Raw genomic sequence first — 25,017 nt, 5'->3', positions numbered from 1 at the left:
CAACCAAAAGCACCTCTCCTGCAAGTTGAATGGTGAAGACTTCAATGACCATAGATGGGTGGAGCTGGGGGAGGGGGGAAGGTGGTTCCTTCATGTAGCTGAATACATGTTTGTAGCGTGTTCTTAAAAGGGTGCATTAATAGGAGCAGTGGTGCCCAAAATAGCTGGTTGGGAATCAAGTCAGCATTGGATACTGATTGACATCACAAGCAGCCCACTCTATATTCTTCTGGCACAAGCATGAGACTCCTGTATTATCGTCAACTATGATATGGTGATTGTCGTGTGCTATGCCAGAACTGGGAGCTGACCATCATAGAATGTTATTCCTTAACTGGCTTCTGTAGCATTTGAACTACAGGCTACAGAGCCTGATTTTGCAACCCAACTATTTTTCTGTTCAACAACTTTTTTTCTCTTGCATAAACTTGCTGCTATATTCGCACCCGATGCGCACTCCTCTAACCGGGATAATGCATCTTCACAACCCTTTCACAAGCTGCACATCAATCTCCATCCATGCTTGCCGTAAGCCAAGCTGGTACATAATGGAAGGAAAACTGGAAGAACTGGGGGCAAATATAATCACATTGCAAACTCTGGCTTCAATGCAGCCAACACCATTGACAAAGGGAGAGTACGTTGAATGGGATATGGCGAGCCTTCAGGTGATACACTGCAGGATATCTGTCCACCTTCTGATGTTTGGTCTTGCAAATTTCTTGCAGGAAAATCAAAATCAGTTGAAGGTGTTAAAGCTGATGTAAGGGTACATAAGGACAGAAAGAAATTAGCTAAGGCAGATATGTCGAGGGAATAGTTACACATCAGTGTAGGAGAAAATTGATTTAAGGGTTGAGACCTGATCAATTTGTGACCTGATTAATCTAAGGTTTGGACTTGATTAATTTAAAGGTCAAAGACTGATTAGTTTTAACACAGTTTTGAAGAGCCCTTTGTCTTATAGTCATGTGATAAACAGAATACATGGATACTGGCACATATGCACAGCTGTAAGGGTACATAAATATGTACAGCAAATTTTGTTAATTGAACAGCCTCTCTTGAGCTGCATCCCCCAATGCACACCAGTCGAATAAAGTCTTGTTTTGGCCTTTTAATGTCTTCATGTCGAGGGTCGCTTGATACATTGCAACACTGAAATACCTCAAACCTACTTTAAGGACTATTCTGAAATTAAATTGAGTGGGCGCCGAGTTGCCAGAAGGTTTAGAGCGTCAAGGTGACAACATGATGGATCATGGAGTTGTACAACATGGGCTTACGTGACCCACCAATGCGGAACACTGATCTTTACTTGGCTGTCAGGAGCTGGAATCAAGCAACTTGATGTTACTCTGAAGTGAGAAAGAAAGTGAGAGAAAATTAGAGGACAAATCATCTTGGACCAACATTACTTTTTAACAAGCAAATACACTGACTGGAGTAAAGACTTGGAGCAGGACATCTGCTTACCTATTATTGGGCGGCATTGTAGCACAGTGGTTGGCACTGTTGCTTCACAGTACCAGGGACCCTGGTTCGATTCCCGACTTGGGTCACTGACTGTCCAAAGTCTGCACGGGTTTCCTCCGGGTGCTCTGGTTTCCTCCCTCAAGTCCCGAAAGACGTGCTTGTTAAGTGAATTGGACATTCTGAATTCTCCCTCAGTGTACCCGAACAGGCGCCAGAGTGTGACAAGTAGGGGGTTTCACAGTAACTTAATTGCAGTGTTAATGTGAGCCTACTTGTGACACTAATAAAGATTACTATTGCTATTTTCATGTAATGAATTAAAGAAAAGAATAAACAGCATAAAGGAATAAAAACAGTATTGAATAATATAATTGATTATTTGGAAAAATAACCTGAAATGATATAGTTTGTGCCTCTTTTAATTTGCAGGTCAGAATCATATTCATCCATATGACCATAATTTTGTATCACCATATAATGAGCACTCCTGACATTAGTTAGGTAGTGTACCTCTGCATATTGATATAAGATAGTGGTGATTAATGAAAAAAGCTGCAAAGTTGAAATGTCACCATGCTACCTATATATCGTAGTGATTTTCAATCTTCTATTCATTAAGTATGAATAGGGGGCTGCCTAATCTTAAAATCTCAATAAATCTGTCTGTTCCTTAACAGAATGCTCAACTCTGTTCTTATTTTGTTAATTTACAATGGGAAACAAAAAGGGCTTATGTCAAATGTAGAATGAATAAAAAGGTTTGAATCAAGGGTGGCTAGAATGGCATGGAATAATTGAGTTTAGAATTCACAAAGACATGGGTGAGGGTTTCAGAAGCAGATGGGTCGAAGCAAAGGTTAAGCATTCTTACGTAAGTGGAAGTGTCGTCTTTCTGATGGTGAGGAATCAAGGGCTGAAACTCACTTGAGGTTGAATAAAACATGAAGGTTGTCAACAGTCTGGTAATAATAGTAGCTTATTGTCACACGTAGTCGCCACATTCCAGCGCCTGCTCGGGGAGGCCAGTACGGGAGTTGAACCCGCGCTGCTGGTGTTGTTCTGCATTGCAAGCCAGCTATTTAGCCCACTGTGCCATACCAGCCCCAGGTTCAACCTGAGGCAGGGGAAGGTGTTGGCTCGTTCCCCTTTTCTGTATGATTAAGCTTTGAAACATTTTTCTACGTAAAATCTGATATATAAATATAAGTTGTTGTTGTTGCATATTTTCAGTTAATTGTTCGCCTGTAAATCATTTTGAAATTCAACTTCAACAAGGGCACCAAACAGGCTGTAGCAGATGGTCAACTTATACAACCATGCCAATTTCCTTCCCTTTCAAGTCAATGATAAGGTAAAGTTGGTGGGATGGTTTACCTGTGCCTGATTCACCACCACACATTTTCTCTTGCTTCCACCAAAGTTGTATTTCGTTCCCCTGGAGTCCACCAATTGAGTTATCATGGCAGTAATTGTTACAAATTTAAACACTCTTTGAAATGCAATAGTCATCTCACTCAGAAATGTTTATTGTTGCTCGAAAAGTGTAATCACTGATCTTAAACTGAGATTCTGTAATGGTTCCATTATGGAAGTGTCCTTTGTCTGAAGTCCAGTTCTGTGTTAAACCATTTGAAAACGTTTAACTGGAGCCTTAATCAGGAGCGTTTATGCACAGTGAGACTGACCTTAAGACCATAAGACATAGGAGCGGAAGTAAGGCCATTCAGCCCATAGTGTCCACTCCACCATTCAATCATGGCTGATTTCAACTCCATTTACCCGCTCTCTCTCCATAGCCCTTAATTCCTCGAGAAATCAAGAATTTATCAACTTCTGTCTTAAAGACACTCAACATCCCGGCCTCCACCGCCCTCTGTGGCAATGAATTCCACAGACCCACCACTCTCTGGCTGAAGAAATTTCTCCTCATCTATGTTCTAAAGTGACTCCCTTTTATTCTAAGGCTGTGCCCCCGGGTCCGAGTCTCCACTGCTAATGGAAACAACTTCCCTACGTCCACCCTATCTAGGCCATTAATTATCTTGTAAGTTTCTATTAGATCTCCCTTCAACCTCCTAAACTCCAATGAATATAATCCCAGGATCCTCAGACGTTTATCGTATGTTAGGCCTACCATTCCTGGGATCATCCGTATGAATCTCCGCTGGTTGAATATTCGCTTGAATAAACTCGGTTTGTTCTCACTGGAACGACGGAGGTTGAGGGGCGACCTGATAGAGGTCTACAAAATTATGAGGGGCATAGACAGAGTGGATAGTCAGAGGCTTTTCCCCAGGGTAGAGGGGTCAATTACTCGGGGGCATAGGTTTAAGGTGAGAGGGGCAAGGTTTAGAGTAGATGTACGAGGCAAGTTTTTTACACAGAGGGTAGTGGGTGCCTGGAACTCGCTACCGGAGGAGGTGGTGGAAGCAGGGACGATAGTGACATTTAAGGGGCATCTTGACAAATACATGAATAGGATGGGAATAGAGGGATACGGACCCAGGAAGTGTAGAAGGTTGTAGTTTAGTCGGGCAGCATGGTCGGCACGGGCTTGGAGGGGCGAAGGGCCTGTTCCTGTGTTGTACATTTCTTTGTTCTTTGTTCTTGGACCCGCTCCAGTGCCAATATGTCCTTCCTGAGGTGTGGGGCCCAAAATTGCTCACAGTATTCTAGATGGGGCCTAACTTGTGCTTTATAAAGCTTCAGAAGTACATCCCTGCTTTTATATTCCAAGCCTCTTTAGATAGATGACAACATTGCATTTGCTTTCTTAATTACGGACTCAACCTGCAAGTTTACCTTGAGAGAATCCTGGACTAGGACTCCCAAGTCCCTTTGCACTTCAGCATTATGAATTTTGTCACCGTTTAGAAAATGACCTTAAATGCCATTAAATGTCTGAATCAAAGAAAATTACTGCCGATGCTGGAATCTGAAACCAGCGGCACGGTAGCACAGTGGTTAGCACTGTTGCTTCACAGCTCAAGGGTCCCACTGTTGATTCTATGAAAAAGGGAAATGCGGCCCCACATGCTGCTAACATGCAAACTCTCGTTTAACACAGGTGGATTGGAGGACTGGTCAGCAATCTTTGGCCAGGAGATGGGTCTAATATGTTAATACGGCCGCAACCCTCAGATTTAGCAGCTATTTGGGTTTACTTCGGCCAGTTTTCTCCAGACTCTAGAATCCCAGCAGTTGACAGAAAGCAAGGTGCTGAATCTAGCAGGTAACTTTCATCCACACCAGAATTTCTGCCTCCAATCTGTGCTTCTTTGCTGTTCCTCCCCCCACCCCCCCCCGCGTTTAATTCTCTTTTATTTTCTTCGTTTATGATAATAGAATCTTTATTATTGTCACAAGTCAGCTTACATTAACACTGTAATGAAGTTACTGTGAAAAGCCCCTAGTCGTCACATTCTGGCACCTGTTCGGTACACGGAAGGAGAATTCACAATGTCTAATTCACGTAACAAGCACGTCTTTTGGGACTTGTGGGAGGAAACCCACGCAGACACGGGGAGAACATGCAGACTCCGCACAGACAGTGACCCAAGCCAGGAATCGGACCTGGGACCCTGGCGCTGTGAAGCGACAGTGCTAACTACTGTGCTACCGTGCCCTTCTCTCACCCCTTCTGGGTGGTGAAATCCACCCCTCACAATCTGTGAAACAATCTGCCACCAGATTCTCACTGAATTTTTCCCATCATTTAAATAACTACATTCTCAAACGCCATGCAAGTTAATGGCTTAAAACGTGTAAAGCAAAACTATCAAATTTTAGGGGAAAGAAACTGAAGTTGAGAAACCAGGAGAGTGCAGATAAATCAGGTAGTTACTCAGTAAAGAAAACCCTGTCATTTAAGCAAATTACTCTAAATATTGCAATGAGACTAGTAAAACATTATTTCTTATCTAATGTTGTATATTTAATAACATTATTCTGCTGAATTTGTATGTTCAGTATGTATGTCTGATGCCACCCTGTGGCACATTAGTAGACATTAATTGTATCTCATTTTATTCATGGGTTTGACATGTTAAGCAATATTTTCATGTACTCACCTTTGAACTTGGTTTGTTCAGTGAACGTAATTTTTACTTGATCTCTTTAGTGGTACGCCAATTTTTATGGATAAAGAATAAATAGTTGACAAAATTATTACTGTAACAAGATCAGTATTAATTTACTTCTACTTAAACCTATTGAAATTTACACGATACTGGAGAGGCCTGGATAGAGTGGACGTGGAGAGGATGTTTCCACTAGTAGGAGAGACTAGAACCCGAGAGCACAGCCTCAGACTGAAGTGACGATCCTTTAAAGCAGAGATGAGGAGGAATTTCCTCAGCCAGAGGGTGGTGAATCTGTGGAACACTTTGACGCAGAAGGCTGTGGAGTCCAAATCATTGAATGTCTTGAAGTTAGAGATAGATAGGTTCTTGATTAATAAAGAGATCAAGGGTTATGGGGAGAAGGCAGGAGGATGGAGATGAGAAAAATATCAGCCATAATTGAATGGCGGAGCAGACTCGATGGGCCGAGTGGCCTAATTCTGCTCCTATGTCTTATGGTCTTATTATACCTCAAGGCCGGCAGTCATTTGTCCGGGTACCAATAGCAAATCATTGCCACTTAATGCTATGAATCATATTCATAGAGATATGCATTAAAACTCACGATTGATGCAGTTGTTAGCACTGCTGCCTCACAGCGCCGAGGTCCCAGGTTCGATCCCGGCTCTGGGTCACTGTCCGTGTGGAGTTGGCACATTCTCCCCGTGTTTGTGTGGGTTTTGCCCCACAACCCAAAGATGTGCAGGGTAGGTGGATTGGCCACGCTAAATTGCCCCTTAATTGGAAAAAATCAATTGGGTACTCTAAATTTATTTTTATAAAACTCGGAGCAGACTCGATGAGCCAAATGGCTTAATTCTGTTTCTATGTCTTATGGTCTTATAGAATGCGTTGGGTGTAGTAACGCTGGTTGTAAGTGAAAAGATTTTAAACTTGCGATAGAGTGTTGACTTTCAATTTGGAAGCTAAGTTTCAAATGCTCACCTTGGCTAAATTTATATTCAGTTTTCATCTGAGGACATCGGTTCAGCAGGAATCCGGAAAAGTTTCCTGTACCAAATACAAAAAGATTGCACATATTTCTTAAGGCCGCATCGGCACCATAAACAAATTCTACTTTGTAATAATTATAGGGCACCTTCCTGAGCCATCTCTGCGGGTTTTTTTTTACAATTCTTTTGTAGGTTCTGAGTGTTGCTGGAAAGGTGGCCTGAGAAGATGGTGGTAAGCCTCCTTCTAAAACCGCAGCAGTCCATGTGGTGTAGATACACCCACACTGCTGATAGGGAAGGAGTTCCAGGATTTTGACCCAGTGACAGTGACGGAACGGTGATATCGTTCCACGTCAGGATGGTGCATACTTGGGAGGGGTTGGGGGGTGAGGGACCCGGAGGAAACCCACACAGACATGGGGAGAACGTGCAGACTCCACACAGACAGCGACCCAAGCCGGGAATCGAACCTGGGACCCTGGAGCTGTGAAGCAACTGTGCTAACCACTGTGCTGCCATGCTGCCATTGTCCTTTAGGTGGTAGAGGACACGGGTTTGGGTCGTGCCAACAAAAGGAGCCTCGGTGAGTGGCTGCATTGCAGCTTTTATTTGGTTTACACTGCTGCCCCTGTGTGTTGGTGGTGGAGAGGGTGTATGTTTAAGGTGCTGGTGGGGTGCTGATGAAGTGCGCTGTTTTGGCCTGGATGGTGTCGAGCCTCTTGAGCGTTGTGGGAGCTGCACACATTCAGACAAGTGGAGAGTATTCTCATCACATTTCTGACTTGTGCTTTGTAATGAGTGGACAGGCCTTGGGGAGTCAGGAGGTGAGATACTCGCTGCAGAATTCCCAGTCTCTGACCTTTTAGCATAGTATTTGTATGGTTCATCCAGTTAGTTTCTGCTCACCCCCACGTTGATGGTGGGAGATTCAGCGAGTGAGTCCTGATATCTATTTAGTTACAGTATTCTCTTTCATGGTTCGTTCACTTGATTATTAAAAATAAAGAAAGACTTGCATTTAGAAAGCATTATTCATGACCACCAGAAGTTGCAAAGCGTTTTACAGCCATTTAAATAGTTTTGAAGTGTAGTTACTGTTATGATGTAGGAACACAGCAGGCAATCTGTGCAGAAAAAATTCTCACTGGTGGTAATGACAAAATAATCTGTTTTTATGATGTTAATTGAGGGATGAATATTGGCCCAGACACTGGGGACCATTGCACTTTGTCAGACTAATACAATGGATTCTTTTACATTTATATAAGATGCCGGGAGGACTTGACAGGATGGAGAGGCTAGAACTAGGGGATCCAGTTTAAAAATAAGGGGTCATAGAACATACAGTGCAGAAGGAGGCCATTTGGCCCATCGGGTCTGCACCGACCCCTTTAGCCCTCACTTCCACCCTATCCCCATAACCCAATAACCCCTCCTAACCTTTCCAATCCACTTAACCTGCACGTCTTTGGATTGTGGGAGGAAACCGGAGTACCCGGAGGAAACCCACGCAGACATGGGGAGAGAGTGCAGACTCCGCACAGACAGTGACCCAGTGGGGAATCGAACCGGGTCCCTGGCGCTGTGAAGCCACAGTGCTAGCCACGTGTGCTACCTTGCCGCCCGGGTCCCCCATTTAAGACAGAGATGAGGAGAATTTATTTTTCTCAGAAGGTCGTGAGTTTGTGGATCTCTCTTCGCCGGAGAGTGGTGGAGTCAGGGTCAATTAATATTTTTAAGGTAGAGGTGGATCCAACAAGGGAGACAAAGGTTATTGTGGGATAGGCGGAAATGTGGGAGTAGGTCAGTCATGATCTTATTAAATGACGGAGCTGGCTCGAGAGGCCGAATTAACTATTACTGCTCCTAATTTGCATGTTTGTATGCACCTGAGCAGGCATATGGTCCCCTTGGTTTAACATGCCATCCAAAAAATTGGGCTCCCTCAGTACGGCACTGGAAAGTCGGCCTTGATGAAATGAAATGAATGAAAATCGCTTATTGTCACGAGTAGGCTTCAATGAAGTTACTGTGAAAAGCCGCTAGTCGCCACATTCCGGCGCCTGTTCGGGGAGGCTGGTACTTGTGATGAAATCTTGGATTGGCACTTGAACTGGAGCCTTGTGACACAAAGGCTAAGCCTGTTTTTCACAAGGCTAACTTTTTTGAACAAATATGCTGAACGTGGAACAAAAGCTAACTTAAAGGAAACTTAATTTGTCGGCAGATTTCCAAATACCTGGGGGACAGAGGCTGACTCCTGAATTGACATTCCTGTCACCTAGTATATAATGGCAGTGAAAAGAAAGTCACTTTTAGCCAAAGACATGGTGGTCACAAGTGTAACTACCAGCCCTGCTTGACCCTTCACGAGGACTGTAAATCATCATTGAATATCCGTTAAATCTCACAAGAGGCAATATTTATAGTAAATTATAACGCTGTCCAAGTAGAAATGAACTTACACATTGTTCCTTTCACTGTACTGCCACATGTAATGTTCATGACATTATAAATGATTGGCAGTAAGATACAGTCAATAATTGAATTCAGTATTTATATAATGTTGTCAACATTCCTTGCTACAAATACTGCTGCTATTTATTTACTTACTTTTAATTTTTCCAATTAAGGGGCAATTTAGTGTGGCCAATCCACCTATCCTGCACATCTTTTTGGGTTGTGGGGGTGAAGCGCACACAGACACGGGAGAATATGCAAACTCCACATGGACAGTGACCCGGGGCCGGGTATAAACCCAGGTCCTTGACGCCATGAGGCAGCAGTGCTATCCAATGCGCCACTGTGCCATCCCTTTATTGCGCCATTGCTCGCGGGTAGTCTATGATTGGGAAAGTGGGGTTATGTTTGCCATGATCACGCTCTGATATCCCACATGGGCTGTTCATTCCTGCTAATGTAAAACATTACATTTCAGAGCCTGTGCTGCTTCAGAGGAGTACGCTTTGAATTAGTGACCACTTTTTTTGCCATTCTCTAAGTCATCAACATCTTTTTTTACATCCTGCTGGAGGTCTTTCTCCAATATGTTATCCCCACTTCAGAACAAAGAATGGTAGTAGTTTGGTACTCTCTCCTGCAAATAGCAATTGCTGGTAGGCAAGTGATTAATTTAAAATCTGAGAATGGTGGATGCCTGTTATCCAAAGTTGCTAAAGGAGATGGGAAAAGTGCTACATTTCAGCTATGATCTCACTGAAGGTTGGAACATGTTCGAGGGGCTCCATGTTCTCATGCAGCATATAACGAACCGTTATCACACTGGACACTCTTTGTATTGCGGTAAGACAGCAGATCAGTCCACCCATTGGAATTGTGACTGATGGACTTCAATGATCTGCTCTATAAGGGCTGTGGTGAGTAATGGATCTGATTGTGTTGCAGATCAATTGCTGAAGATGGGTTTTGTGAGAAGAGGTCTGAGCCAACTATGTGCAAATATAGCCCTTGTTCCCAAGACGCCAAGTTGTCATTTTCTATGCAGAAATGAGGAATGGGCCATCCTCATTGTTACTGTATAAAAAGGATGTTACTGAGGATTGTTACTGTATAAAAGTGCCATTGCAGCTATCATGATACTGGGCAGAAATGCCCATTGCACATTAATGGACTAAAAGCCTTTGCAATCCATGAAGGTTGTAGAGTTGTCTAAAGGGCCTACAGGGCTTCAAGCACGGAGGCCCTGAACTTGGAGATACCTGCACTCTGTGAAGAGCCCTCTTGTGTTGTTTCCAGCTGTCCAAGGAGAACGTGTTTGCCCTTGGCAAATATAGCCTCAGTCACTGACTTTATTCAGGCATGAACTGACATCTGAATGCAATTACTGATGATGTAGCAATATTGTCACTGGATTTGTGATCCAGGCGCACCTGCGCTAATGCTCTGGGGACCTGGGTTCGAATCCCACCTTGGCAGAGAGTGAAATTTGAATTTTTAAAAATCTGGAATTAAAAGTCTAATAATGACCATGAAACCATTGTCATAAAAATCCATCTGGTTCACTCATGTCCTTCAGGAAAGGAAACCTGCCATTGGTACCTGATCTAGCCTGCATGTGACCCCAGGTCCACGACAATGTGGTTGACCATTAAATGCCATCTTCACAGCAAAGTAAACAAAAAATTAGCTCAGCCAGTGACACGCTCATCCCCTGAAGGAATTTTGCAAAGTTTGGAATGAGGTGAAGGAGAAGTTGATGGCTGTGGTGTCCTTGCGAGGTTATGGGACTTGCTGCAAGATGACTCAATGTTGTCACAGTTTCCCTTGTGAAGTACAGTGTCCTTCTCTATTGCTCCTCAGGTATATTGTTCTGGGCCTATAAGATCTGTTAGAAGGGTAGAAGAGTTCTGGGTCTGCCCTCACTATGTCTCTTTGCCATGATCAGTGTCCAGTGCCAGACCTGGGCAAATGCAAACTCAACACAACAGAGAACTAAAGATACAATCTGCTCACAGAAACTGCGGTCAGGCTGTTTACATTAGCAAAAGGTGTTGGCAAAGGCCTGAACTTTTATTTATTTGGTTTCTGATGAGATAATGCTGTGTTGTAGCAAGTGGAAGGAAATGGAAAGAAAATCGTTTTAAGATTAATTGTTTGGTGGATTGTGGCAATCCTGCAGATTATGGCTTGAGCAAAATGTTTTCTTTAGCAGGTAGCCAGTAGCAGTTTTATGATCAATACTTCTGTCACACCTGAGGCACGAAGAGCTTTACAGCAAAATAAATAAACATTCATGCTTTGAATTTGTTCTGAATGTATTTCTGTGGGCTATTGTCAGCTTCACTTTATCAGAGAGAGAGAGAGACAGCAAGAGTGACAACAGAGAGAAAGAAAAAGACTATGCACAGCAAAAACTGAATAGGAAAATTTGATCTAAGGAGGTTCAGATTGTAAGAGCTCCTGACAGGTCTCCAGGTTTGTGGGAATGAATAAGTAAGTTTTTTATATTATCCACTTTTCTTTTCCACCATCCCCTCATCGGCAAGCTTATCTCAACCATGAGACACATTTCCTGTCCCTTTGGCCCCAGTCCCCAATGAACCGACACCCTTTCATTGCAGCCAAGTTGGCTGGCATTGAGAATGGTTTCCTGTCCATGGATGGCACAGTGGTTAGCACTGATGCCTCACAGCACCAGGGACCCGGGTTCAATTCTGGACTCGGGTGGCAGTCTGTGTGGAGTTTGCACGTTCTCCCCGTGTCTGCATGGGTTTCCTCCGGGTGCTCTGGTTTCCTCCCACAGTCCAAAGATGAGCAGGTTAGGTGGATTGACCATGCTAAAATGCCCCTTGGTGTGCAGGTTACGTGGGGTTACGAGGATGGGGTGGGGAGTGGACCTGGGTGGCGGACTCTTTTGGAGGGTCAAAGCAGACTCGGTGGGCCGAATGGCCTCCTTATGCACTGTAGGAATTCTATTCTATCCACCACCCACTCACTTTCAAATTTACCGTCATCGGGACTTTGCAAAATATCTAGCCCTGCAACTTCTGTCCAGAAAAACTGACACACAATCTTCAAACTTATTTTAATCTCCAAAGACCTTGAATGTGCTGTTGCCCCTGAAGTCTGTACCCATGTTTGACAGAGCCCTCAAGTTGAATTTTTTCACCTAAACAAGGTTACAAACTACACCCACTGTAATTGGGACAGTAATGCATTATACTTGCTCATTCTCTCTGCAACTTTCAACCTGGTCAATCAAGTCAACCAAACCATCTCCCTTCAACACCCTTCCTATGTTGTCCAGCACAATTCCACACTTGGTTCCATTCTTAAGTATTCAATTATAGCTGAAGCAACCTCCCCATCTCACACCTGGAGTGTACCAGGGATTCTTTGCTTCCTTCTCTTTCTTATCTACATGTAACCACTTGTTATGATCACCTTAAAGCATAGAATCAGCTTCCACGTGCATGCTGATATCACCGAGCTTTACCTCTCCACCCACCTTTCACCATCCCTCCATACACTGTGTTGGAAGACTGTCCATCCAACATCCAGTTTTCTTTAAGTCACAATGTCCTTCTGTTTTTTTTAAATTAGTTCCTGGAAGAAAAAGTGTACAAGATCGAGGGATCAGACTTTTTCATCTTGTACCTGCAAATCTTACACATTATGAAGCCAGATTACCTCAAAAAAGAAATACTGATTGATTTTCTATTGAGTTTTGTTCTCTGGCACATGCTGAGCTTCAAATCAGTGAGTTTTGATAAGTGAAGAATTTAATTCTACTCAGCCTGTATTCAGAGATTGATTGCCGAGTAACTGAGATTTACAATCTGAACAATTATAGTGCGTCACTATCAACCTTAGCTGTGGTCTCGTTCAGTGCCAGCTCATTGACTGCCAACTATGGATCATGGACCATGGCATCATGACCCAACTGTCATCGCTGGTCCCCAAGTCTACAATATATCTTAGATTTTATCTTATAAAGCGATATCTAAATCTATTTTTGATAATGGATACTCCACAAGCAAATCCTTAAGAATGAATGATGCTGAAGTCACTTTTTTAACCGCAAAGTTAAACTTTTGAAATGGGAGAATTACATTTATAAAGTAAGTGAAATCATTGAAAAATTCAATTAAAGGGGCTTACAGAGATGATTATCGAAGTAAACACAATGCAAGGTCAGACAGCATGGGAGAAAAGTAAACATACTTTTTAATCTCCCGATAAAAGAAGGAGAAATAGAACAGAAGAGACAGAGGCAGGAATGGACCGCACAGCCAGTCGAGTCTGCTCTGCCATTCAATAAATTCATGGCCAATCATTGGCTTCAGTGCCACTTTCCTCCAGTATCTACAATAAAGGCATACGTGCCATTTTCCTTCTTCATTGCTAACTGTACCTGCATGTTAACTTTCTGTGTTCCTTTTCAAGCACATCCAAAACTCTTTGCACATCAACACTGCCAATTTTCACACCTTTAAAAAATATTCTGCTTTTCTACTCTTACAACCCAAGTGAATAACTTCACACTCCCCCACGTTGTACAGGTTGAGCATCCCTCGTCCCTCATCCGAAAAACCAAAAACCAAAGAATTCCAAAATCCGCACTTTTTCCCGAGCGCTGACATGATGCCATGAGTGGGAAATCCCACAAGCCTCCTGGGTGATGCACAGTTCCCAATGTGTGCCCCGCAAGCACAGTTCCCAACATTCTGCACATGCGCAGTTCCCAACGTTCCGCACATACGCAGTTCCCATCATTCCGCACATGCGCAGTTCCCAACGTTCTGCACATACGCAGTTCCTGACATTCCGCACATACGCAGTTCCCATCATTCCGCACATGCGCAGTTCCCACCGTTCTGCACATACGCAGTTCCCATCATTCCGCACATGCGCAGTTCCCACCGTTCTGCACATGCGCAGTTCACAACATTCCTCACATGCGCCGTTCCCAATGTTCCGCACATACGCAGTTCCAAACGTTTCGCATATATGCAGTTCCCAACTTGCGCTGTACATGCGCAGTATAGTCTGATATCTAAAAAATTCCAAAATCCGATGCACACTCAGCCCCAAGCATTTAGAATGAGGGATTTTCAACCTGTACTTCATCTGTCATGTCCTTTGATTGCCCGAGATTCCAAAAATCTGCCTATCCCAGCCATAAATGTAGTCAACAAGGGAGCATCCACAACTCTCAGGGCACAGAACTGCAATAGTTCACAAAACCTTAAGTGAAGCAATTTCTCCTAATCTCAACCCTAAATGATTGGCCCCTTTTCCTGACACTGTACCTCCATGTTTTTGATCCCTGACCAGCAGAAGCAATCTCTCAGCACCTACCCCGCCAAGCCCCTTCAAAATGTTGTAGGTTTCAATGAGATTGCCCTTCATTCTTCCAAACTCCAGAGAACTTGGGCCCAACTTACCCAGCCTTTCATCACAGGAAAACTCTTACATCCCGGGGAGCAATTTAGTGAGCCTTCCCTGTACTGCCTCCAGTGAAATTATATTCCTTCGTAAATGTGGAGACCAAAACTTCACACAATATTCCAGAGGTGATTTCACCCAAACCCTGTACAATTGCAACAAACCATCTTTATATCTGCACTCTAATCCAATAAAGGCTAACATACCACTTTGCTCCTTAATTGTGTGCTGCACCTGCATGCTAACTTTCTGTGTCCATTTACAAGTGCACCCAAATCTCTTGGAACATGAACACATTAAAAGTTTCACCTTTTAAAAAATATTTTGCTTTTCTCTTTTTCAAGCAAAGTGCATAACTTCACAGTTCCTACATTATACTCCATCTGCCATCATGTTTCCCACTCACTTAACTTACAGGAAACTCTTTGCAGCCTCTCTGTGTCCACTCCACAGCTTACCTTTCCACTTGTATTATCTGCAAGCTTAGATATATCGCTCTCTGCCTCTATAATATAGATTTTAATCATAGATCCCTACAGTGCAAAACGAGGTAATAGCTGAGGTCCCAGCACTGGGAATTGTAGCACTCCACTATTCACTACCTGACATCTTGGAAAAGCCCCATTTATCTCCTCTTTCTGCTTTCAATCTGTTAACCAATCCTCTGTCTATGCTAATACAGGGAGGTGGTGATGTGGTGGTATTGTCACTGGACTGGTAAACCAGAGACCCAGAATAATGCTCTGGGGTTCAAATCATGCCACTGCAGATGGTGAAATTTGAATTCAATAAAACCTGGAATTGAAAGTCTAATGATGACCATGAGACCATTGTTGATTGTCGTAATAATCCATCTGCTTCACTCATGTCCTTTATTTCCTTTCCTTACCTGGTCTGGCCTACATGTGACTCCAGACTCACAGCAATGTGGTTAACTCTTTCTTGACTGCCCCCTCAAGGGCAATTAGGGATGGCCAATAAATGCCTGCGATGCCCACACCGCATGAACAAAGAAAATATATAAAGTCCTGAAATCCATAATCTTGTTAACCTTTTGAATGGCACCTTATCAAATCCTTTTGGAAATCCAACTATACTACATCTATCAATTCCCCATTATCTACTTACGTCCTTAAAAAACTAATAAATTTGCCAAACAGGATTTTCCTTTTAAAACCATGTTGACTTGTTCTAATCATACTGTACTCAGTGCACTTTTAAAACAGCCTTAATAATAGATTCCTGCATTCGCAAAGTCATAATAAATGTTGAGAAATAATAAATCGAACATTTCCAAAATTCCAACATTCCAAAAGTGGATGACTTCAGGCCAATGCTCTAGCCTTAGAAATAATTTAAAATGTATTTTGGGGGCTTTTATGTCACAAGGATTAGGGGTGGAATTTAATGGTTCCTCCCTCTGGCATAGTTTTCCGATCCAGGTGAAGTCAATGGAATTCTGAATGGCTCGCTGCATTTTCCAGTCCTGACCTGCCGTGTCAGGGCAATAAAATTCCACCCTAGGCATAGTCGACATGGGTGGGATTCACCAGACCACCAGCCATGTTTTTCTTGGTGGTGCACTGTTCGCTGGCATCGCGATTCTCAACTCCTGCCACTTGTCAATGCAAATTTCCATTAAAGTCACCCCACGCGGCTGGGAAACCCAGTGTGGGGTGGGGGACGGGTTCAAAGGGAACAGAAGATCCCAATGGCCGGAGATTTCCGGAGCATAAATAGATTAATTAATTTATGTAATTGATGAAAATATAATTTTAATCATTGATTATTTTCCTCATTATAGTTGACAAGAGTAACACCACTTCTATCCAAAATGATTTCTCCTAATCTAGTTGCTTTCCTTGGCATGGCATTTCTACGGTTCACATAGTTCAGGACTGTACAGATCGCACGGTATTAGCTCTTTGACCAAATTAACAATTTTGTCTTTATTCTCCATGGTTTTCATGTTAAAAATGGCACTGAGCCGTTCTGTCTCTGGTATGCAGTTCTGAAATTGTTCTCATTCTGCAGTAACGTTCGTTATCCTGTGGATGGTCAATCTATGTCACTTGTGGCAGTGCAAATAGCCTTTGTCACTCTTTAGCTTGATTCTCTTCTCTCTGAGGGAGAAGCTGAGAGAGTAGATGGTGCATCAGTTTAACATCTTTGAAAGGTGGCACCTCTGACAATGCAACATGCCCTCAACAATGCAGTGGAGCGTCAGCCTGGATTATGTGTTCTTGATCCTGGAATGGAATTTGAAGGCACCCTGCGGGATTCTCCGTCTGCAGGATTCTCCGCTTCTTCAGCAGCGAACCCAGGCCCACAGGTTTCCCGATGGCATAGGGGTGGCCACAATTGGAAACCACGGGCTGGATCCTCCTCCGCACCCCGACGCCGAAATCGCAGCCGGCATGGAGGCGGAGAAGCCATTTTCCCGCAAGGAATCGGGACCGGTGCTGGTTCCCCGATTCTGCGGGCTGCGAAAAGCGGCATCCTCGGGGAGTATGGCGTGCCACCAAGTACCTCCCTGGGGCCATTTCCAGAGGCCCACTCTGCCATTCTCCACCCCTGCCCGGCCGAAGTCCTGACGGTGTGGAACTAATGTGGCGTAGCCCGTCAGGATATTCACGTGGCGACTGTGGACTCAGTCCGCGGCCGCCCTGATCGGGGGCGGACCGATCGGAGGGAAAGGGGGCCTTATAGGCAGCCGGGAAATGTTAGTGCGGGCGTTGAGGGTCGGGCACGCGGCCGATCGGGTGGGTGTTTCTTTTTTGGTTCCAGCTCCACGGTCCAGGTCCGCCATAGAGCATGGCACGGCTGCTGGAGGCCGTCGCTTTTGCATGGATGTGCCGACCCGGATGTGCGGGGGCCAGTACCTGCAGCAAAAGCTGCTACTTCTACGCCCCTGCAGGGCTAGGAATTAGTGGTCCTTTCATGCCAGCTTTTCTGGCATGAAACTCCACCGTTTTGATGCCGGAGTATGACATAGTCTCAATAATGGAGAATTCAGCCCCACATTGGCCGGCTGCGGGAACGGAGAATCCCACCCAGTCTTTTGATTCAGACAGGGGAGCACCAAGTCTCAACAGCGCAATGTGATTATGGGCACATTAATTTTCTATCTGAAACATCTGATAATGCTCCTGTCAATTAATTATGGTAATTATTTTATTTTTTTGCTGTTGTTTCGTATGCCCATCTCAAAGCAATTACCCCATTGTTTGTTTCCATTACTTGCCTTTTAATGTGAATCCAACCAGGAACTAGTAATCGCTAAACTAAAATGTGTGATTGCTATTGAAGAAGAGGCATGAGTCCCCAATCATCATCCTATTGTCCACCCAGGGAAATGTGATAGGAGTTAAATGCTACCTTGCCACAACGACATACACCACAGGAACAAATATTATTTTTAAAAAACTATTAATCGTCTCATATTCTGTCAGATACTTATCTCCAAAAGAGAAATTTTGCCTTCCTTGATAATATAGATAGAAACTAGAATGTCGTAGATGATAGGATCAAGTTTGGCAAAGAAAATACCAACTTTAAGGATTCCAAGGTTCATCCATAATGAATAGTTCTGACAAGTTAATTTCTCTAACTCACATTACACAGCAAGGAGCTGTCTTTCGACAAAAAAAATAATTGCCCTTGGGTCGTAACATTCTGCAATATTTCGCTTCATAACTTTCACTGATATAGTACTCCATTAGTATACTGCATAAGAGACGAAACACTCCCAGGTTATAAATAGTTGAAATTATAAAACGTAATTTAATTAGATTGAATTCTGTTACATAGGATGGATTAAGGGAGAATCAGAAAGTAGCAAAATGATGCATTCTAACCTAATACACAAACCTCAGTATTGAGACTCAGTAACAATTTGCGTGTTTCAGCTCTTGCATTGGATCAATGCAATGTTCATAGCACACCAATGAAAGATTTATAGTCTGAGGGTGCTTTTATACAGCAACTTTAACACAGCTGAGAAGCAGTTTCTATTCCATAGAAACACAAAGGTTGTTCTATAATTGCAGAGTCAAGTTCCAGCCTGACTTTGAAGGTCACTGAGGATGTAGTCTTACAGCAATTGGCACTGCCTGAAATATTACAGAATAATGTCACAAAGTTTGCAGTATTTTCAGTGGCCACTCCTGATATTTTATAAATTTACATATTTTTTCTTTAAAAAATATGAGGTATTCTGAACATTTGTAAAATTACACAACATAACGGTTCAAGTTCAACATTACATGAAGTGCAATATAGTTCAATTTCTTCCAATACAGTATGTGGGATTCTGAGGTGCCTCACTACACTTATGATTACATGTTACTTTTACAGGTTATGCTGCACGATATGTTCATATTTTATGCCAAACATTCTCTAGTGCATAAAACCGGAGGGATTTAACATGGATTCTTGTCGCTTGCTGTATTATGGCTGGAGTGCCTTAGCCTGTCACCTTTCCTCAATGAGGCTTTGTGGGGATTGCCTCAAACTTCCTTTACTTTGGAATGTGATTGCAACATTCAGCTGTAGACAGCTCTTTGCACTGGAAGACCGGCACTTTTCAGACAGATGAAAGGGTGTTTTTCGCTGAGTTGATGAGCTCTCCAGCAGCACGTAATGTGTTTCTCAACGTGCACCTCTGGGAACAGTCCATTGAAGCAGAGTCCTGTGCAACGGACCTGCTCAGAATGAACCTTGACAAAATCACTGCATTCCTTTCCAAAACTTCTTTGTAAAGTTTGATTGCCAAAAGAGGTCAGCGACAGTCTCTCTCTCCCACCGCAGCCAGCTTGAAGGCAGTGCACAGTGGCTCAAAATCTGGACGACCTGTTACTTTCCTGGACTCAGTTATTTACTGCCTAATCTGTTGAGTTATCAGAGATGTTTTGTGGGTTTTGGTATCACAGAGAAAACTGAGGTGCAAACTCCATATCAGGATCTGATGTTCTGAGTAAATAAAATCAATATTTTATCCCACCCACTTTATCAATAAACATATCACTGAAACTTTATTGCCACCACCATTTCAAAAATGTCACAGTCTGTGTTTCAGAATGATTTATCATTTAATACATCAAATACGCTTGATATCAAAAATAAATATGAAAAAGATTACTAAGGATTCATTTTTCAGAATAGATACAGTAAATTAAAACAATTATTTTGTTTTGTGAAATTTACAAGTAAGGAAATTGTTACTCCTGAAACAGATGCCCAAACCAAACATGACATTACACTACTGCAAAGAGCAATTGGAAAATAAGAAACAGAAAATATGGATCCCACAAGAACAATTTTTCAATCTATGGTGTTCTGCACACACATTTAAGGATAGTGCTCTCCCCTAAACAGTCTAAGCTAAAATCTGAACTCATAGGAACAAGTCTATTAGCCCCACAAGCTGGTTCTGCCACTCAATCAGATCCTGGCCGATCTACGACCTAACCCCAAACGTCTAACATCCTATGCATGTAAAAGTGTTTCTTCTAAAAGGCCACAGTGAAAGAAGTTAAATTCTAATAGTTACATGGTTTGTTGACTTAAATGATTGCCACTCCAATCTATTTAAATCCTTGCTTTCAAAGTAAGCATGTTTAAAACTAGCACAGCGTAGACAATGGAATTATTAATTGCATATTACAGGTTATTACAGGTGAAGAAGAATAAATACATGTAATTGTTTGGAATATATTTTACCAACAAATGAATCCCTCCATGTAATCTGCAAAGTCAAGGATAAACAAGGATGAATATTTCTCAAATCGCACATCTGGGCAGACACAGATGTCAGTACTAGACGTCAGTGTTCCAGTTTGTTGCTCCAGGAAATTCAGCATGGTAAACCCATAAACAAACACAAGAATGACATGGAGAATAGTTTTCTTAAGGAAGTTTTTGTAATGCTGACCTAGAAATTCTGTTGTGCTGTTCTCGTTTGACAGACTTAGAATGGGTGCCTGCTCCACATCAAAATAGCACCGACAGTGCACATCTGTAGTTGACAAGATAAACTCGTTGAATAATTCAGGAAGTTTATTGTAATATTTAAATAATGGTCCGACTCTTCTGAAAGTCACTTGTGAAATTGATTCGCCCAATGCCGGAAATGCCACATGATAACCGCACGGTGCTAATAAGCAGGAGGAATATTCCAAGTTAAAGGCGTGCCACTTCACACAGGTTTGTTACTGGTCCTCTCATGCTTCTGAAGTCTTTGGTCATTGTTGATTTTCTCCATTTCTCAAGTCTGGCTCATCGCCAGCCATGTTCCTGCATTGTGATCTCAAATGTAATGTCATGATGTATTCTGGGTCCAACTCAAACAACCATTGATATGTTGAAGAGTCTCATTCGCTGAAACATTGGCCTGGGTTTTAACTGAGTCGGGATGACCCGGGAGCCATTTTTCAGGAGTGCCTTTAAAGGGTGTGGGCTGACTGCTGTAAAATGTCCACATTCGGTCCGAATGAGCTGGCTGCCCCCATTATGGAGTTGAGCATATTATACGCTTTTGAAACATTCATGGGATCAGGACAGGTTGTTCATCGCCCCTCAAAGGAGTCGCGAACACTAATCTGCATGAGGGGACCATTTGAATGATAAGTTCAAAAGGTCCTCCTTGTGGATCCTATCGCTGGCTCTGCCTTTTCATTCATCCCCATGGCCCTTCAGTCCCCTAACCCATATGGCAGGTCCATGCCCATTGACCCACCACATTTTGAAAAAGATAATTCATTCATAACATTCTCCTATGTTCGAAAGGTCATTTCACTAAAAAGCAATAAAGGTGACAATCATTCAGATCCTTTGAAGTGTCAATAACAAAAGACACAAACTATAGATGTGTTTAAAGCTGTGTAAACAAACATTGCGAAATTGACAGCAGAGATCAGCGTGACCGAGCTGTCCATCAAACAATGTTTACTATGGGGCACAGCTGTTTCATCTGGCTTAATGGATGCTTGAGCTCTCAACCAAGCCTCATTATGTATGCTTGGCTGAGAGGCCAGATATCCAACACTGTTGCTGAAACACTTTGGTCCCAATGGAAAGACTGGAAGTGACATAGCTTGGCCTGGGGGAGGGGGGGGGGGCATGGCGTTTGGATGGAAGGTCAGAACTTGGCATGGGAGCATGAGAGCCATGGATGGTGGGTAGAAGGATAGAGTTTGGCATTGGGGCCACAAGGGTGGGGGAAGAGCAGACCCTGGCATGGGGGGAGGTATGACGGAGGGCTTTTAAGCTCATCCTTTATAAGGTCCCTTGAACCACGGCTCTTTAAAAACACAGGCCCACTCCATGAGAGCTGCGTGGGAATGCCTATGGCCGGACTGGAGTCGACCAGGCCGGGTGTGCAGAGCCGGGAATGAGGTTGGGAATTCTGGAATGGGGAGCTCCACTTTTAAATGACTCCGGACTAAAAGTCCAGGCCTGTCTGTCAATATAGTTCTGATTTATTTTCCAGCATTCTCTGCCCATCCTCCACTGTTGAGATGGTTTGTGGCGGTGCCTGACATTGAATTGGATACATTGAATTAATTGAAACAGTCAAACCCCGGGATCTCTCTATTTTACAACAGCGGTGCCGCCTTCTGTCACCTTAACTCTCATGGTTCGTTTTTAACATTCACTGAAATGACCAACTCGCAAAAAACATTGCAGCGCATCAATGACTGAGAATATGGCCCAGTCTGTAAACTGGAGTGTACATTCCCTCACAAGGACAACCCCATCGAGCCGAGTATGAACCGCGTATTTCCTAATCAACCAGTACAGCAAAAATACAATAATAATGAATTTTGACCAGACCTTTGTTTCCCCAACAGGACAAAACTTCATTCAAACCCCGCAGTGAAATTTTCACTGTAACCTACCGGGCAAGCCCTACATTAGAAAAGGGAAGGGTCTTCATACCCTTTGTTATCTCAGAGACTTGTTCTTTGTAAGGATCCCACCAGAGGCTTACAGCTTTTTAAAACGTGTTCAGAAAAAGCAGACATGAAACTGGGGCTAACAGAACAGTAATCTCTTATCTGATATATACCTGGCGTGGGTCCGCTCCATATCTCTCTGTGCCTTGAAATATGGGCGCAAGTTTGAGTCTGAAGTGTGAGTTAAATCCGCCAATCAAATGAATATGTTTTAAATGTGCATTCAAGTGATTTCTTCAAATTCTGAAACAACCAACAACTAAACTAAGCTTCGGACTTACGACTAATGAATTGACCTTGGATGTTAGCAGTCACACCCAGTGCAGTTTGCGTTGTGCGGTTCTGCACTGTAGAGCGCGTCCTCCCTTACAATTCACTTCTCGTTCGACAATGCGATGTCATTGTCTGCACAATCTTTACTCCGGCAAGCAAACAGCTCGTGTCCTGGGAATAGCACCGGCGAAAATCAGCCAAATGGAGTGGGGCACACCAGGCGGGACATGTTCGCTCCCGGAGGAGGTCCTGCTGAAAAGGCCCCCACAACTTAACCTCATCTCAAAACATTAAATGTGGCTTCAAGCGTCCGGGAGCCGAATGAAAATCAAGGTCAAAAGTGTTGGATTAATCTTTGAACACTTGTGGGTAGGGTGTTGCGACCCCCTACCCCCCGGGGGACAGGATCACTCACAAAGCAACTCACAGACTGAGAATATAAATCACTTCATCTCATTTTATTGGCAAACTGGAATCGATTTCAACTTTTTAAGTATCTTAAAATAAGACTCGCAGGAGACCTGGCTGGGGGAGCTCGTCAAGTCCAACACAATAGGGCGAGGAGGCAGGGAGATATCTCTGCCGGCTGAAAAGCATCTTGGAATTGTATCAGTCTATGTGCTGGATAGTAAATCCTTTACAAATGTTCAGTCATTGCTGTGAATGGCTGGCACAGTGAGATTTATTTAATGACTTTTGATAAAGTCCTCACTGGGAAGGGAAGACACATATATGCTTTGATGTCTGCCGAGATAGTGAAACAAGCCCGGTTGTACATTTGGGTTCACATATGGGGAGTGGGGGGGGGGGGGGGGGGGGGCGCCTCGGTAAACACAAGCAGCGGGCCTGCTGCTGGGGACACAGGGCGCCTATAACGTCTTACTAGAATCAAATACCTGCAGCACTCCACCACCTCTTCGATAAAAGCAAATCACTGAGGATGCCGGTAACGGAGACAACCCCCCGCCCCCCAGAACATACAGAACAATCTCGGCAGGTCTGACAGCATCTGTGGAGGCAGAGATCTGTAGATGGGATTGGCTTTGTATTTGCAGTTCTTCCTCTCGTTCTCTGGACGAAGAATGACCCAGACCCCAAGCCTGAGCTCTGAGATTCTCTCTCCACGTCTTAGTGTGACCCCCCCGCCCAAAAAAAAGATTAAGAGTTCGAGTAGCCTGAATCAACAGGGTTGGCTGGGGAAATACTAATTTTGTTGGAAGAAATCTGCAACAACAACAACAAAAATCATATTGACCAGACAAGAGAACAAGGTGAAGTGATTCTGTCAGAGATTCCCCCTCTGGACGGGGCAGGCAGGTGGGGGGTGGGGGGTGGGGGTGGAATGGGTAATTCCCTGAATTATACACTGTCTCACCCAATGGGGAAATGCAAGAAAAAGCCCCCCCTCCCTCTCCACACCTATCAGTAAGGAACTATATCATTCACCATGATTGGAAAATAAGAATTAATCACAGGTGCGTTTGCCAATGTATTAGGTGTGTTAACCATTAATAAATCACATTTCCTTACTGTCGTTAATGATTACAGAGAAATGGACACCAATTTGCAGCAATCTGAGTTCTGGCAGAGAATTCCGTTTTGTCATTGGAAGGAGAAGGTAACAATGCTGTCAACTTTCAGCCTCTCTCTCTCTCTCCTCTCTCTCTCTCTCCTCTCAGTGCCCAGCAGTGACATCATCAGGCAGTGTTAATAAGGTGGGGTGTGCGGGCAGAGTCTGTCCTCAGGTACTCCAAACCCTCCACCGGACAACAATGCAGAGATCACCCATTGAAAAAGCCAATGCCTTCTCTAAACTCTTCTTCAGGTAAGCTCCTTCCGCATTCCGAGCCACCCTCTCTTCCTCTCTCTCTCTCTCTGTCTCACTCCTCTTATTCTCACCGCGGGGAGGGGGTGAAATGAATCAAACCGTTCCCACTCTTTTCCCGGAATCACTGCAGAGTTGGTATTGATTAACCTGCCCCTGGCTCACACACCCGCGCGCCCAGCTGAAATGCCAGGGCCATGTAAATTTCACACGCGCGGCGTTGCTGCACTTCGGGCATTTCAAGGTCCAGGGCAACGACTCCCACCAAGTGGCAACTGACCTTACCCCGGTCTTGCTGTTTGCCAATCAGTTCCCTAACTCGCCGGAGAAACCAGGGTTTCTCCGCAGCGCCCGCGACGCTTCAGCTGTCTGTCCTTTGAAGTCTCAAAACTCTTGCGAAACTTTGCTCCAACTTTTTTCCCCTCCCCTTGACCACACGCCTGAGACCTTTCGACGAGGCAGAGGCCAGCGATCACGAGTTCGCTTCAGACGACCTTTTGCAGCCG

At 43.7% G+C, this 25,017-nt stretch overlaps 1 protein-coding gene and 1 long non-coding RNA gene across 6 annotated transcripts in view; one reads left to right on the top strand and one right to left on the bottom strand.

Moving 5' to 3' along the window:
• Positions 1 to 1,102: 1,102 nt before the first annotated feature.
• On the bottom strand, positions 1,103 to 24,977 carry LOC140396531 (uncharacterized). 3 transcript variants are annotated; one of them, XR_011936563.1, is made up of 6 exons: positions 24,797 to 24,977; positions 12,519 to 12,616; positions 6,543 to 6,608; positions 6,163 to 6,333; positions 1,477 to 1,633; positions 1,103 to 1,358 (listed from the first exon to the last, which is right to left on the bottom strand). It is a non-coding gene; the product is annotated as an uncharacterized lncRNA (long non-coding RNA). The 3 variants fall into 3 exon arrangements; XR_011936564.1 differs by lacking the exon at positions 24,797 to 24,977 and adding an exon at positions 24,217 to 24,442; XR_011936565.1 differs by lacking the exon at positions 24,797 to 24,977 and adding an exon at positions 20,391 to 23,472.
• The window catches only part of cftr (CF transmembrane conductance regulator), a 222,753-nt gene continuing 221,933 nt past the window's right edge, over positions 24,198 to 25,017 (top strand). For 2 of the 3 annotated variants that reach the window (XM_072485246.1, XM_072485243.1), the window contains exon 1: positions 24,198 to 24,304. In XM_072485246.1, coding sequence (XP_072341347.1) covers positions 24,225 to 24,304 — 80 coding nt within the window. In that variant the 5' untranslated portion in view covers positions 24,198 to 24,224. Of the gene's footprint in view, positions 24,305 to 24,407; positions 24,512 to 25,017 lie in introns of those variants that run through there. The other variant, XM_072485244.1, reaches the window with a different exon arrangement.

The sequence above is a fragment of the Scyliorhinus torazame genome, chromosome 19 (assembly GCF_047496885.1).
Source record: "Scyliorhinus torazame isolate Kashiwa2021f chromosome 19, sScyTor2.1, whole genome shotgun sequence".
Lineage (NCBI taxonomy): Eukaryota > Metazoa > Chordata > Chondrichthyes > Carcharhiniformes > Scyliorhinidae > Scyliorhinus > Scyliorhinus torazame.
The sequence above is the reverse complement of the archived record's forward strand: the minus strand, read 5'-3'. Positions and strand labels throughout refer to the sequence as shown.